Source organism: Malus sylvestris, chromosome 13 (assembly GCF_916048215.2).
Source record: "Malus sylvestris chromosome 13, drMalSylv7.2, whole genome shotgun sequence".
In the NCBI taxonomy this organism is placed as follows: Eukaryota; Viridiplantae; Streptophyta; class Magnoliopsida; order Rosales; family Rosaceae; genus Malus; species Malus sylvestris.
The window spans coordinates 1214202-1229366 of record NC_062272.1 but is presented as its reverse complement, the minus strand read 5'-3'; the positions used below and the strand labels follow the sequence as shown (position 1 = coordinate 1229366).

The 15165-nt window shown below is 37.7% G+C and overlaps 3 protein-coding genes across 3 annotated transcripts; 1 reads left to right on the top strand and 2 right to left on the bottom strand.

The window, feature by feature from the left end:
- Positions 1-8127: 8127 nt before the first annotated feature.
- LOC126596807 (uncharacterized) lies at positions 8128-8847 on the top strand. The gene has a single exon (XM_050263466.1). It carries the CDS (start codon positions 8309-8311, stop codon positions 8555-8557), a length of 249 nt encoding a protein of 82 aa, XP_050119423.1. The 5' UTR covers positions 8128-8308; the 3' UTR covers positions 8558-8847.
- Positions 8848-9119: 272 nt separating this feature from the next.
- Positions 9120-13120, bottom strand: LOC126596805 (uncharacterized). The gene is made up of 5 exons (XM_050263464.1): positions 11761-13120; positions 10994-11160; positions 10207-10506; positions 9828-10091; positions 9120-9687 (listed from the first exon to the last, which is right to left on the bottom strand). Exons 1-5 carry the CDS (start codon positions 12086-12088, stop codon positions 9310-9312), a joined length of 1437 nt encoding a protein of 478 aa, XP_050119421.1. The 5' UTR covers positions 12089-13120; the 3' UTR covers positions 9120-9309.
- Positions 13121-13261: 141 nt separating this feature from the next.
- On the bottom strand, positions 13262-14341 carry LOC126596806 (probable calcium-binding protein CML25). Its single transcript, XM_050263465.1, has one exon. It carries the CDS (start codon positions 13992-13994, stop codon positions 13416-13418), a length of 579 nt encoding a protein of 192 aa, XP_050119422.1. The 5' UTR covers positions 13995-14341; the 3' UTR covers positions 13262-13415.
- Between the last annotated feature and the right edge of the window lie 824 nt (positions 14342-15165).

Sequence of the window (15165 nt, the reverse complement as noted above, 5' to 3'; positions counted from 1 at the left end):
ATCACGTTGGTATATTCAAACATCTCATTTGAGCAATGTATGAGAAGTTATTAACTAGTTTTGTCTATGTGTTTTAAATAACGTTTATTCAATTATTTCGCATATAGGTGAGACCTATCCAGAGGACGAGCGCAGTCAAGGGCGACTCGGGGGCTATGACCCTTCAACATACCTGTGAGTGGGCTTTTGGTTTTCAGTATATATTTATATACTTGATATTTTCCCAAAAAATGTGTTTAAATGAAAGTATGCTTTGAAAATGTCATGCCTATTGAATTATGCTTAAACCATGAGTTAGAATTGTTTGCATATATATATATATATATATATATATAATTGTGGTGTTGTGGACGCTCAGGTAAGCTCCAGGTGAGTTTATGAATTGTGAATGTGAATAACGGTTGTGATTAATTGAGAAACATTGAGCTCATAAACCTGCACCCCGGTGTTAGTGATTTAGCCAGAGATATGACACATGCCTGTATATAATGTCACATCTCGCACCATATGCTCACATTGGATCCAATTTAGGTGCACAATCTTGTCGTACAGACCATCATAGGTGGTTCAGACTCGTAGTGACTAGCGATTTATCGCACAACTATCATGAGAGTGTAGCATTGAGCATAACTATATTACACCCAATCTTGTCGTACAGACCTTTGCAGTGGTTCCGACTCATGTCCAGTGTAGTGCCGTATAGGTCACTTGTGGTGACTCCAGCTATATTGACTAATGAGCTATGAATTCAGTCGTACAGACCTCTGCTGGGATTCCGGCTAATACGTTATTTTCCATGAATTTATTTTCACATGAGTTACTTTTTATGTTTTATATTTTGGCATGACATACTTATGAATATGGATATGTGAAGCATGAATTGAAATATATATATATATATATATATATATATATATTTATATTCCATTTATGGGAAAGTTATACATGTTTTACGGCGATGGGTTAGAGCATTTGATAAATGAAATGTTTTTGAAAAGCTTTGTTTTTGCCCACTCACACTTTCTGTTTTGCGCCCTTTTAGGTTTTAGATAAGCTTGTTCGTTGGTGGCTCACGATGATTGATTGGAGGTTCTAACAGACTATCGCAAATGTAGGGCATCTTTGGGTGTCGTTTAATTAGTACTTGTTTTCTGAACTGAACTTAGGCTACTTACGTTCTGATTATGTATTCACACATATTCTAGCACTTGTCTTAACTAGTACTCTTATGAGTTGGTTTTCATTTATTCGTATTCTCTATTATCATTATTGTTTCTGCACTGTGCACATGGCTACGTCACCCTCATGTGACGACCAGCATGCCCTGATTCAGGTCGGGGTGTGTCAGAATGTGTGAAAATGACGATTATCCCCTCATTGGCTTGGTGATGTGGATGTATTTATATAGTTTTAAATTATTTTTCCCGCTAATGTGATCAAATTGTACTCAACGCCACGAGAGCGTTGATGCGAGTTAGGGCTGAATCGGGTTCGTAGCGAAAATGTTACTAAAGAATAAGTGAAATTTGGGTTGATTTCTTTTTAGTTGGACTCAATTGTTTGAGCCTTAAACATTGTAGCCCAACTAGGGCTTGAGACCCTTTTATTTTTTACTTATCCTATGACATGCACACACATACACACGTGCCAAACCCTTCCCTCTCTCATTCTTACTCGAACCCTCTCTCTCGTCCGTACAACCGTAGACCAATTGTGCAGAAAACCTTCCAAACCTCACGGATGAACCTTTCTAAGACCATCATCACTCTTCTCTTGACTCCACAAGACTGGTGGTACCATTGGTTTGAAGAAATGATGTCGAGAACCTGAGAACTCGCGAGCTCCGGTGGGGTAGAAGTTACTCCAATGTGATCATCGAGATTTTTCAAGGTTTTAAGGTCCAAAAAGGGTCATCACCGACTCTATTGGGACCTTAGGTTAGTTTTGAAGTGACTTGGACGTCGGAATAGGCTAGTTCGCAGAGTTGTAGACCTTGCCGGAATTTTGAAGGATTTTCCGACTACTTTTCGTCGATTTTAGGACTTCAAATAGGTAAGGTTATGTTCTCCTTGTTGAAAGCTTCAAATCCATATAAGAGTGATGGAATTTGGTTGAAAAATGAATGAGAAAATGAAGTTTTAGATTTTTCCACAATTTAGCGTTGCAGACGACGGCCAGCGGCGGTTTTCGACGAGTCATCAGAGAAGGAAAGAGAATATTTCGTCAACTTTGATGGAATATACTGACGATGTTAGGTAATTTTAACTGAATATTCCCTAACGCCATTAGGGATTCCGTCAGCGTGCCAAACATGTGCCTGCGCGTGGCCTGCGTATGAGACACCATAAATTTTTTCTAAAAATATGGGGATGCTCATGGTGTTGAGTAGGCCACGATGGTATATTCAAGCACCCCAACTGAACAACGTATGAGAAGTTAGTACACGGTTTTGGTTATGTGCTTAAAATTAACGTTAAATTAGTTGTTTCGCATATAGGTGAGACGTTTCCAGAGGACGAGCGTAGCCAGGTGAGACTCGGGGGTTACGACCCTGCTACATACCAGTGAGTGGGCTTTTGGTTTTCTATGTATACGTATATATGTTTTCCATTTTCCTAGAAATGGTTTTAAATGGATTTATGTTTTTAAATGTCATGTCAATTTCATTACATTTTGGTATATGCATTAGTGTAGATATGTATGTTATTGCATGACGCTGCGGACGCCTAAGTAAGCTTCAGGCGAGTGCATATTAATGATGGTAATTGCAGTGTGTATGGTTATGTTTAGCTGCATTTAGTGCTCATTATATTGCACCCCGGTGTTAGTGCTCCGCCTGAGGCCAGGGCCTTGCTTTCACATGATTGTTCACCTCCCGCACCATATGCTCACCTTGGATCAAAGGCAGGTGCCAGCCTATCGTACAAATTACATTAGGTGGTCCCGACTCGTATGTGACTTGCGATACTTTGCACAACTTTCACTTAAACGTATCTATTTACACCCAGCCTGTCGTATAGACCACATTAGGTGATTCCGACTCGTGTGCAGGAATTGGTAGATGAGCTATAGGCTCAGCCGTACAGGTCATGTTAGGTGACTCCGGCTGACATATCAGTTTACATTGATTTATTTCACTTGACTTACTTATTTCATTGCTGAGATACTTGACATGCATATACTTGGTTTTCACTACTCTTGAGCATGATTTCTACATATGTATGTATTACTATTTTATGGGAAATTATACGGGTTTTACAGGGGTTATTATTTTTGGAAAGAGAAATGGTTTTTAAAAGTTTTGTTTTTGCCCACTCATGTTTTCTGTTTTGCGCCCCACTAGGTTCTAGTTAGACTTTCGTGTTGGTGGCTTACGAGGACTCTACGGTGGTTCTAACAAACTTCAATTAATGTAGGAACTTTATTTCATGTCCTGTATAATTAATACTTAGCATGTTGGACTGCACTTAGGTTACCTATGATCTGAATATATGTATCTACTCTTTAAATACCTTCACTCACACTTATATATTTGTCTAGTGTAAGTTAGCTAGTTTGGTTTTTGTTCACCCACATTTACATAATACTAACACTTCCGCACTGCGCACATGACTACGTCACCCTCACGTGACAGCCAGCATGCCTCGATTCCGGTCAGGGTGTGTCAGGGACCATAATAAAAAAAATAAACAAAAATAAGGTTTTAATAAATGAAGTTGAAAAAAGAGGGATGGGAACATAATTTCTCTATTTTTTTTTTTGTCTTATAACTTGTTTAAAAGTGTTTTTAGAATGACTGAAAGTGCTTTGATAAGTGCGCTTTTGGAATCAATTCTTAATAAAAATTCAAGAATCCTAGAAAAGCAATTGAAGTACTTATAACTGGTGATTCTTGTAGGAAGCACTTCAAGTGTTTTTAGTATTTCATCTAAAGTATTTTCAGTCATTTTAAAAGTACTTCCAAATGAGTCCTAACTCTTGTGTATGCTATTTGGCTTTATTATAATAATGCCCATAATATAGTCTGAAGATTAAGACGGTTGGGATTTGGATAATACCAAAATTTTATTAGGTGAGGGCCGTAATTAGAATGAGGATCTTCTACATATCCTCTTTGTGAGAATCTCGAGGATCCTCCAATCACGTCCGTTCATCGTACATTGTGCGGCTAGTTTTCACTAAGTACTATTTATATTCAATTTTGAATAAAAAATTATAATAATTTATAACTACACGATGTATGATGAACGAACGTGTCTAGAGGGTCCGGAGAGGATCCTCGTTCCCTTAATTAAACGATGGGGCATGTCAATATTGAATGTATATAAAACCACGAAAGTCTAACCCTAATAACTTTGACCCCTCATGTTGCATCGCAGGTGATAAGGTCACATGGGCAGTTTCCTAACGACCATATCCACAAGTGGATATGATATATGATAGTTAATTACTAGTTTGGATGGGAGAATTGTATGGCGTGTTTTGTTTTAAAGAAAAATAGATCAGATGGTGGCTCTGCCACAATATTCTACTATTTCGAAGGTTAAAAAAACTTATAGAATCATATCAATTTTTCTCTAGCCATCATTGTGCATCAGCGTCAGAAATCGAATCCAAAACGTGCTGTATGAAATACGGATCTAAAATTAGTTGTCAACTACAAGACCACCTAGTGATGGTTAATTGTATGTTGTGTTTGAAACACCAACTAATTCACATACTTAAGTCGATCGGAGATGAGTTTAATTATATTATAAAGACTCGCAAATCGATTTAGTTTTAAATTTTCTTTCCCCAACAGCTCACATGCAAGATTGAGAATCTTACTGAGTAGCAAGGGCAATTATTATTCGCTAAAATATATATATTTCAATAAAATATATTAACATTGCTAAAAACTTAAATTAGACCATTGATAGGTTAATTTTTCAACATGAAAATTCACATGGCCATGCTCAAAATATAAGAAGTTTCTATTGATTGCAAGAGGTTTTTCAATGTGTCGAAAATATGACTAATACATCAAGTGTACACTAAATTTTCAATTAATTATATTATTACATTTAATGTACGGAACTGTGTTTTCTGCGCAATAAAAAATTTCTCATTTATTGCACCGTCATAAACTAGTTATAAAATGCATCAAGATCCACGTATAATTAAGTTATTAACTAATCATGGCCCATTCATTCAACTACTCTTTTTTTCTATTATTTTTATATTTAATGTCGATTCATTCAACCATTTGTTTGGTGGTTTCAAACTTCATACTTAAGTGACGGCTAAAATAGACTCACTAATCACTATTAGCGTACATTTTTCTAACTGCTAGAAGCTAGATACGAAAAAACTCAAGACTAATTAAAAAGACTTGTTTCCATACATAGTTAATTCCATCACTAAATTCATACCATCCAAATCTTCCAAGAAGAGAGTTCAAATTTTTGTTTTTTTGTTCACAAGGCGAACATTAAGCCAACACAAAACAATGTGCTTGATGTACTAGAACATTGTAATATAGGCTTGTTTTGAACTGTTTTTAAAATGACTGAAAATATTTTTGGTTAAATTTTTTTTCTTCCAAAAGCACTTGAAATGTTTTTTGCAAAAAGCACTAGTTATGCGCTTTTTGCAGGAAGCAATTCAAGTAGTTTTCAAAGCACTAGTTATGCGCTTTTTGCAGGAAGCAATTCAAGTAGTTTTCCAAGATTAACTTCCATTTTTACTAATGATTGGTTTCAAAAATATTTTCTCTAAAAGTGTTTTCATTTATTTAAACACTTCCCAAACGAGCCCATATTCTTCTTGCAAGAAGCACTTTAAGTACTTTTCTAGAATTCACTTGTATTTTTACTAAAGATTTGTTCCAAAAGAACTTTCATCAAAAGTACTTTCAGTAATTTAAAAAACACGTCCAAATGAGCCAAAAGTCTCCAACCGTTTTCACACTCGTTTTGGCAATTCGCCCTTCTCCAATTGTTCCTGATGGTCCCTTAGTCCATTGTTTATTGATTCAATCATATGGATATATATAAAAAAACAAAAAAGAAAAATTAACGAAAAGTCAAAAAAAAACTTATCTTTTAATGAAAAGCCATTTTTAAAGGTATAATGAATAGTACCAGGGAAAGGTATAAATGTGGTTTTTCGTTAAAAGTGAACAATACCAAGAGTGTTTTGTTAAAACTCAAAAAAAAAGAAGAGTGCAGGGTTGTAAAAAAGAGTGCAAAAATCATTTCCGTTTTCCTTCTGGCTCAAGACTTCAGTCTAGGGTTGCACTTGGGCTTGAGCTGCTCCTTCTGGGCCTAAATCCTAAAACCGGAAATTCTCAGCACTCGCTTGGATGTTCCTATTGGGCTCTCTCTAGAGTTACACTGAACTGGGCTTGAGATCATGCTTACGGATTCAATGCGGAATGGGCCTTGCTCTAATTGCCCCTTTGGTTTTCTAGTTTTTCATTTTTGTCTCTATAGTATTTTGTGGTTTTCTAGGTTTTCTAAATTTTAAGTTTTTTTCTCTATATTTGTTCAACATTTTTTTTTTGGTACACATTGTCAATTGATAAACTTAAGTTGGTAGGAATGTTGCCTAATTTGACGAATTGGACTAACAATGCTAACGAAATCGAAACAACAAAGACGAAACTGCAACAAAAAGCTATAAGAATAAAAGCGAAAACCCAAATAAACTACATATCCTATTAGTATAATTCGACTTTAAATTTAGGTGCGGAATTAATTTTTTTTAATATAATGATAATGGAGTGAAAATTCATAATCATGAACGGAACCATCTATTCATACGGAACCTTCCACTAACAAGTATATGTTTTTTTAAAATCTAATATTCATAAAGTCACATCAATATATATAAGAATTGTAGTCCGTCTCCAAATTAAACTGTTTTACCATATTCTCAACTAAAAAGGAAGAAAATAGAAGGAAAAGAAAAGGTTGAAAAATTGTATAAAGTAGGTTGCTTAAACCCTTGAGACACAAAAAGGGTAGAAAGAAGTCTAGAAGAACTGCGTTGCAAGTAGGAACAATGCAAGCATTTACACGCACTCACAAAGCCAATCTCTTTTCAATCACTCGTATTTGAAAAGTAGGGTTATATCTTTCCTATTAAGCTTTCCACAGTCATTTTCTTCGAGTTCCACAAGAATCATCTTCATTCTCTAGATTCTTGAATAATACTTGGGTTCTGACCAGTTAAGACATTATATAGGGCTCGTTTATTTATCAGTAATGAGAATGAAAATAAACAAAATAGGTTGTTTCATTCCTTTTTTATTTATTTTCTTCTATTTCGAAGTTATCATATTCCTTATTTCTCCGTTACTAATAGGTAAGCGAGCCCTATATTCTTATTCAATACATGTACCACTTGTTATCATCTTTTTAAAGACTACAAATTGATACACGATCCTTAATTTTTAATAATCATAAAAATATATGTTTCATTATTATTGACGTCCTTGAATAAAAATTTAGGATCCTGATTGGTGAGACTCAAATATTGCCTAGAATATCTGAGAAAGGCATGAAAGTCAAGTTACCTGGATTAAATACCTTGATTTGGTGCATGATTATACTTAATTATCAAGTAAAAGGAAGGAAAGCGTGGAAGACCGGTGGCTTTGTTTGGCCAGCCGCCCAATTTTCTCTCTCTACCTCTCTCTCTCTCTCTCTCTCTCTCTCACTAGGACTTTGCCCTTGTTCTTTGACCACATCGTGACCCAAATAATGTATGGATTAAGCTACTAATCAAATTAGTAGAGTAATGAGGATACCTACAATCCAATAGGGACAAAGAAACCAAAGTGGCATTGACCTCTCAGCCAATGAGATGATAAATAATTAAACAAATGAATGCACAAAAATGAAAAAATTGGTCAAGTGCCTCCAACCAACATGACAAAAATAATAATTCCGACCCCAAGTTAAAAATGGCAAGTTGAGTAGAAAAGATAGTGCTTTTTGCGTTCTCATTGTGTTTATATATTTTTTTCTTTCTAATTCAACGACAATCTTGTATAAACACATCTGATAAGTGTCATCTCAAATTGATTTCATATAGAGAAAGTTACTCTTCCCTTTTGGAAATATCTCACCTTCCTTTCTCTCTCACTATTCATGAACAAATAGTGTCCCCTTTCGTTTCTTTCTTCCCAATATTTATAGCTTTCAAAACGTTCATGACTCTCCAATAAACAAAAAGTAAAAACAGATGCGCAAGGCCGAAGGTGTGATTTCTTAACGCCCTAAGAAAACAAAAAGAGCGTTAATTTCTTGTGCTGAGTCTTTTTATGGAGAACAAGAACATCACCACCAAGGCGACGGGCAAAAACAACGACGACAACGGGAGCATGGACGAAGAGGGGACATACAGCTACATGGCTGTCCCAATTCACAGCCAAGTGATGAAGATCAAGCAAGAGTTTGAGAAGATCAAGCACCCGTCTCTGCAGCAGCCTGCAGAGACGAGGCTGAGAAGGGTGCTTCTCCGCGAGAGTACGCGCCAGCGCTCGCGTTCGCGGCTCGGGTTGGCTGCATAGGGATAAGCCTCGTAGGGGTTGCCCTGCCTGCATCTGCATGGTTATGGTGGCGACGCTTTAGAGTTAACTTTTTTCTGGTTTTTTTCCTTACTGTTTTTCTTGCTTTTCTGTTTCTTCACCGCGCCAACTACGACAGTTCTGGTCTTTTGGGGTTCTACCATGTTAGTTGTACAGTTTTCTGTTTTGTCGGGAATTTAAGGAATAGTGAAATTAATCTTAATTTTCTACTGTCTGGTCTTGTCGTTTCGCACTTTAATTTTATGATTAGATAATTTATTTTTGTCTGAAAATTTTGCGGTTTAGGAGGATGATCAGACATCAAATTGTCTTTGTTCTCATCATATCATCGGAGAACATTCTTCATCGATGTGTCAAATATCTCATCATATCATCGATGATTAGAAAGAGTCGTTTTCAACTTGCTGACATGTTCAAGCATGATTCAACCGGTAAAACTCATGGCCTGTAAGAAAACCGCCCGTCACGTCCAGTTCGACCTTCCTAAGAAAACCGAAAAAACAGCGAAATGGAGTTGCGTTGATTCATCCAGTAAGCAGAACGATTCGAGAAGAACAAAAGAATCTGTGATTAAAACCAAAAAATACAATATTTTCAAGCATTCTACAGATGATAATGCTCAAATTACTAAAGAGCAGAAGAAAGATAGTGCAAAACAAAGTAGCTAAAACGAAAGAGGCAACAAACATGACAAGAGAGTATTGTGCGCAAACAGCCACCTTTACTGCAGCAATTCAGCCTTTAGTGGCGACGGTTTCTTTTGATGCAAGAAACTTCACCCTCTTTGTGAGATCTCTCATCACGTCTATAATCACCGATTTTTTCTGAATTCTGAATTGGATAGCCAGCTGAGTAGAATCTGAAACACCTTTACTCAACAGGGATTCGTCTTCCATGATTTTGGTTGGGAAATGTCCCAGTGCAATCACACATAATGCAATAACGGTGCGAAAAGCAGCTAATTCATTTGCAATACCAAGGGGAGCTTCAGCTGATATAGATTTAAGTTTGTTTAAATCGTGCTTCTGAACTGTTTCTTTGTCATCAGCCAGAACAACTCTTAAGGCTGCCAACAAGCGCCCCTCAACCAGTTCCGAGCCCCCTAAGCATACCTATTAAGCAAGACAAGAGAAGAACAAGATTAAATATTACAGTTTATATACGAGAAAGTCTAAAAAAGTCTTTCATAATTTTAGCACAACGACCATGATCAATCCGATAGGAATTATATATGTTTCAGGGAAACAGAAACCTTAAGAAGCAGAGCTTCCCCATCTAACTTTAGCTGGCATAAGATTTCTTTCTGCCATGGAGATGGTGCAGAGAAGTTGGGCGATGATACTCCGGCAGCCATACTTGCAGCATCCAGAAGTGCTCCATCATATTTGAGTTCAATACAATCATAGGGGTTTGAAGGTATCACAAATCCATAATCCAGAAGGAAAAGATCATTATTTAAACATCCATAGTTGAGTACTAAACCATCGTTCTCCTTGATCTCTGTTTCTGCTACAACCTGGATTGAGAGAGAATCTTGAACAGTAAATGAAAATGCGATTTTAAGTTTTCAACTATGATATCTATTGGAGATTTTCTGAATGAAATTAAAAAAACAAAAAGGAAAATAAAACCTTTACTAGCATCTTCATATTCCTGTCATCTTGGTCCTGAACTATTGCAGCATTTGGGTTGAAACTGTGGTTGCACATATCGATGAGAGGAAGCATCATCGGAATATCATTGTAGTTCCCGCCTGGAAGTTTTCTACCATATAAACGGAATGCCCGAGACGAAACAGCTGACATTGCCCATCCAAGAGAAGATGCATCTACAGCTTGGCCACCAAAAGGGTGATCATTTGGTTTCAGATTTTCCAGAGCACGCTTGACTTCTTGTTCAAAATCAAGAAGAAATCTGCATCTCTTGTTTACCTGCAACAGGAAATCACTAAACCTTCAAATCTTGATGTGGGAATCAAGTGATTGTCAAGGTCAAGATAAGAATCTATACTCAAGCTATATTACAAGGCCTCTTGAAATCATGGTGTTGAACGTTTATGTATCCAAAATTCATGCATATGCCCAACATGGGCATTTGTTGCCCATATCAGAGGGCAAGAGTATCTATGCTATTTCTCTGTCCTGCTCAAGAGCGTCTATGCTATCCCAATTATTGACTGCAATTCACAAAAATGTCCCAAGTTCGGATTCAGCCAACCCTCTCCGAGGCAATATCCAACCATAACTATAACCCACAGTTTATCTGAGATATCAGAAGACCTATGCTAGATTTTAAACACAGCCCGAACTAGAGAGGGATGGAGGGAGGGGGCAGCTCATTTTGCAGATTCCCAGCTCTTATATGGTTTCGTATGCAAGACTAACTCGGTGGTAAATATTGGGATTTGTGATAAGGTACCTGGTAAAGAAGTGGAGCATACTGCAAATTCTTTATGTCCTCGCCAGGGAAGAAGATGGGTATATTGAACGTTTCAGGGAGGCTGCTGATGTATGGCCACCAGAAGGATTCAGTTTTTGCTCTTTCTTGCAGAAGCTTCAAACCCAATTTCATTGCCCATAGTTCCTCTGCCAAATGCTTCCAGTGTTCGGTTTACTCATATTCAAAACTCACTACAGCCTAATGTACAAAACTTTAAGTTACCAACCTATGCAGAGAAAATAAAACCTAAATCCTATAGAAATGTAGTAGGTTTTTATGTTAGCAAACATCTGATGTAAAATATTTCATACACGACAAATGTACCTGCTAATGAAGCTCGTCTACAACTGAGGACACATTTTGATGAGGCAAGCTACTGCTAATTGAAAACATCTTATCTTTTTTCTTTTGAGAAGGCGATATTCTAAACTACGGGGATAGAGATTCAAAGTTGGGTGCAGGGGATGTAGCACACTTGCCGCGACCAACTGATCTAACCCGCATTTGCGATTTAAAATTTAAAATAAACACAGAATGTCACTAAGCATTCAAAATCCCATGGACATGATACTTCAACTCCAATCGAATTTAGTATATATGAACATCAAAGTTCAAACCTTTGCTGTTCTTTTGAACCAAATGAATAAAAAAATAGCCAAATGCGAAATACCCATTAACTAAACAGCATACAATACACCAAATCATGATCACAAAACCAATAAAGTCGGATAGCCAGAAACACCTACCAGGAACTTGGCGAGCCAAATTGTCGAGAACAGAGTCGACCCCATCCCCGCCTTCCGATTCAGTTAAGCCAAATCTCAAAGGTACGTGCTCCGGAAGGACAATTAGTTCGGAACCCTTTGGGATTTCCTCAGAAGCCACCAATCCAAGACCAAAGGAACTGTCTTGAGCTATCTTCACGCCCTCGTGCACAAATCCTCCTTCCCGACGGACCCACTTGATCAGGTCCGGCGGGTGTGGGGCCAAGCGCGCAGGATAAGAGGCGGAGGCAGCGCAAGTTAGAGGGCGGAAGGCGGTGAAGGAAGCCAATAACATCTTGGAAGCTGCCATGGTCGTGCCACACTCCAGTCCTCCTTCCAAGTGCTGCTAAGGATACTTTTGAGAGAGTTTTCGATGTTTTGGTCATGGACTAATTTCCATGAAAAGTTATGGTGAAGTTCCCACATTAGCCCAACCAAAAATAAGGGAAGGTCATGGTTGCCGAGTTTTGACGGGGACAATTTCGAGATTTCATTTGAACTCAAACTAGAGCTGCGAGTGCCGGATGTTCGGTGGATGTCTACCGAAGGAAATCAAGTTCAGCACAGAATTGCAAAGTTCGGTATTCCATGCCGAAGTTTATCACATATTCTTTTGCTTAAATTGTAGGACTCACAGGTTTTATTATCTTCAAATCCATTCAGTTACATTGAAAACGTTATCTATCAAACACATGACCACATTTCAAGGATATATTCTTTTACTCAAATACTAATTAACTCTTAATCACTACGAGATGGTCTAGTAGTTAGAGACAAATTTCAGGTCTATATTTCACACGGCACGTCCTAAGTACGATTCTTAGTACTTGTGAATCACACGATGGTGGTTAAAGAGAGATTGAAATGCTTATATGAGTCTTCTAGGCCCTCGACATGATGAACTACCGCGACAAAACCACCAGGTAGTTCACTTTTCTAAAAAAATACTAGTTAACTCTTCAACTTAAAGATGTAAGATTTACTCAACATTTTAATAATTCTAACAAACGATATTTTTGCACGCTATTTTCTTCGCTTTATTAAATTATAAAGTGTGACAAAGACTATCCAACTATTAGTAGCTCTCATTTACTTTATCTAGTTCTCTTTTTCGTTTATGAGAATCAAACTTATAAAACATACATTAATCTCAATGATACAATCACCATTATTGGTGTCAAGTTTCCGACTCACTACAAAACTTTAACTAAAATAAAAAGTTTCCGACTCATTACAAAACTTTATATAAAATAAAAAATAATGAAAATAATTTGAAAGTTTAAATTTTAATCAAAATAACAAAAATGTATTGTAAATGAATAGTAACAGAAATGACTTTTTAAAATAAAAATGTCATTTTTTATTAAAATAAACAGTATTTGAAGTGTTTTGTTAAAACGCCCTTACATCAAACTCAAAATTTTGAACCCGATGTGAAAAATTCATTGAGCATCCTCAATTAGGTAACTTGAAAAAACACAAATTGGGCGCAACCACATAAACCATAAGCATTATATTCTCAAGTTCGAATCACCGTTCCCGTTAATTAACTGATAGAAAACCAAAACAATTAAATCACAGATGAGATGAACCAATCCAAAAAAGTGGAGTTTCATCAATGAATTTGACGTTGATGATCAACCTGAAACCGGATCAGTGTAACGCGATCCCGTCATCATCATGACCTTAAACTCCTCGAAATTGATCATACCGTCGCCGTCACTGTCGACGCCACCGATCATCTTCCGGCACTCGTCCATCGAACATTCGTCCCCCAAGCTCCGGAGAACTTTGTACAATTCCTCCACCGAAATCGAGCCGTTCCCGTCAATGTCGTAGACGGAGAAGGCGTCCTTGAGATTCTCGAGCGCCTCGTCCGGGTCGATCCCTTTGGTGTTGAGCTCAACGAACTCTTTGAAGTTGATGAAGCCGTCGCCGTCGGAATCGACCTCGGAGATCATGCCGTTGAGCTCCTCGTCGGAGGCCGGCTGCCCCAGGCTGCTCATGATGGCTCCGAGCTCGGACGACGAGATCTTGCCGTCGCCATTGACGTCAAATTTCTTGAAGACCTGGTCGAGCTCGGCGATCTGGGCGCGCGAGTGGAAGGAGGGGGATCGCGAGTGCGTGGGGGCGAAGGCGGGGTGGGGTGCGTCGGCGGCGGCGGCGGAGGAGGGACTGGATTTCTTCTTCCGGGAGAAGAGGGATTTGAAACCCATCTGGATCAGAAAACAACCGGAAACCGAAACCAATTGGAAGAACCAAAATTCGAGATTCAGATTTGTGGGTTTCTGAATTTGAAAATTGGGGGAATTTGGGATTTGTTTTTGGTTTTGGGGATTATATATGAAATTGGAGCGAGGAAAATGTGTGAGGAGAGAGAAAGAGGGGAGAGAGAGAAAGAGGGGAGAGAGAGAGAGAGAGAGAGAGAGAGAGAGTTTGGTTAGGGAGGGGGAATTGGATGAAAAATAATAACTGAATGCGGCAAACAAAACGGAATCCACCTGAATCTCTATCTTTGTTTTCTGTTCAGTTTTACTCTGATGATTTGTTGCTAATTTTGGAAGAGAGAGAGAGAAGGATTAGCGCGTGAATTTAAATCACAGTAATTACCAGTGCACACCAACTCAATGACTCGTTGCAGGCCACGCTAGCCACGCTAGCCACGCGTCACCCACTCAACAGCCTCCTCCTACCCATATCACTTTCGCGTAGGTAGGCCATTCGGGCCTAACATAATTAGGGGCCGGTTTGAGACAAACCTGAATTTGAATTGGGACCATATCTACGACCCAATTGAAACAGACTTAAATTAGGTGTCGGCGTGCCCTAGGCTACACCAGCCCGCTTCAGCATAACGCGTAAAAGTCCGTGATAAGAGGCACGTAATTGCCGGGGGAAAGGCTAATCAAATCATGCCGAGTGTCACACATTTTTTAATTAGAACTAATTATCTTAATAAGCATGATTAAAATATGTTAATGATAACCAAAGTATAAAATATCGATGATATCGGAAATATCGGTAGTTCAAAAACACGGAAATTTTGATGGAAATATCGGGATATTATCGATATAAAAAAAATTGAATAAAAACCACGGAAATTGTAAGAAAAACTTGGAAATTTTTATTGAAACTTTGCAGGATGTTTATTTAGTCAATTATCTATTAGTTTATCACAAAAATTTGGAAGGAAATGCATTGCATGATAGATATAACTGATTTAAGTTGATTATATAGCTAGCTGACAAACATTGTGAGTGTAGAAAATATGTAGTAATTAATGAAAGAAGTTTAAACACACCATAATCATTTATATATAATGAATTAGTACAATATTTTACACTTTATACATTGCATGGTAAGATACATATGTGACTTAGTAAGGTC

Excerpts from the sequence above, each read along its gene's own strand:
- LOC126596807 (XM_050263466.1), top strand. The coding sequence starts at position 8,309 with ATGGAGAACAAGAACATCACCACCAAGGCGACGGGCAAAAACAACGAC.
- LOC126596805 (XM_050263464.1), bottom strand. The coding sequence starts at position 12,088 with ATGGCAGCTTCCAAGATGTTATTGGCTTCCTTCACCGCCTTCCGCCCT. Across the intron at positions 10,507-10,993 it reads ATGCTCCACTTCTTTACCAG|GTAAACAAGAGATGCAGATT; the intron begins GTACCTTATCAC and ends TTCCTGTTGCAG. Across the intron at positions 10,092-10,206 it reads ATATGAAGATGCTAGTAAAG|GTTGTAGCAGAAACAGAGAT; the intron begins GTTTTATTTTCC and ends CTCTCAATCCAG.
- LOC126596806 (XM_050263465.1), bottom strand. The coding sequence starts at position 13,994 with ATGGGTTTCAAATCCCTCTTCTCCCGGAAGAAGAAATCCAGTCCCTCC.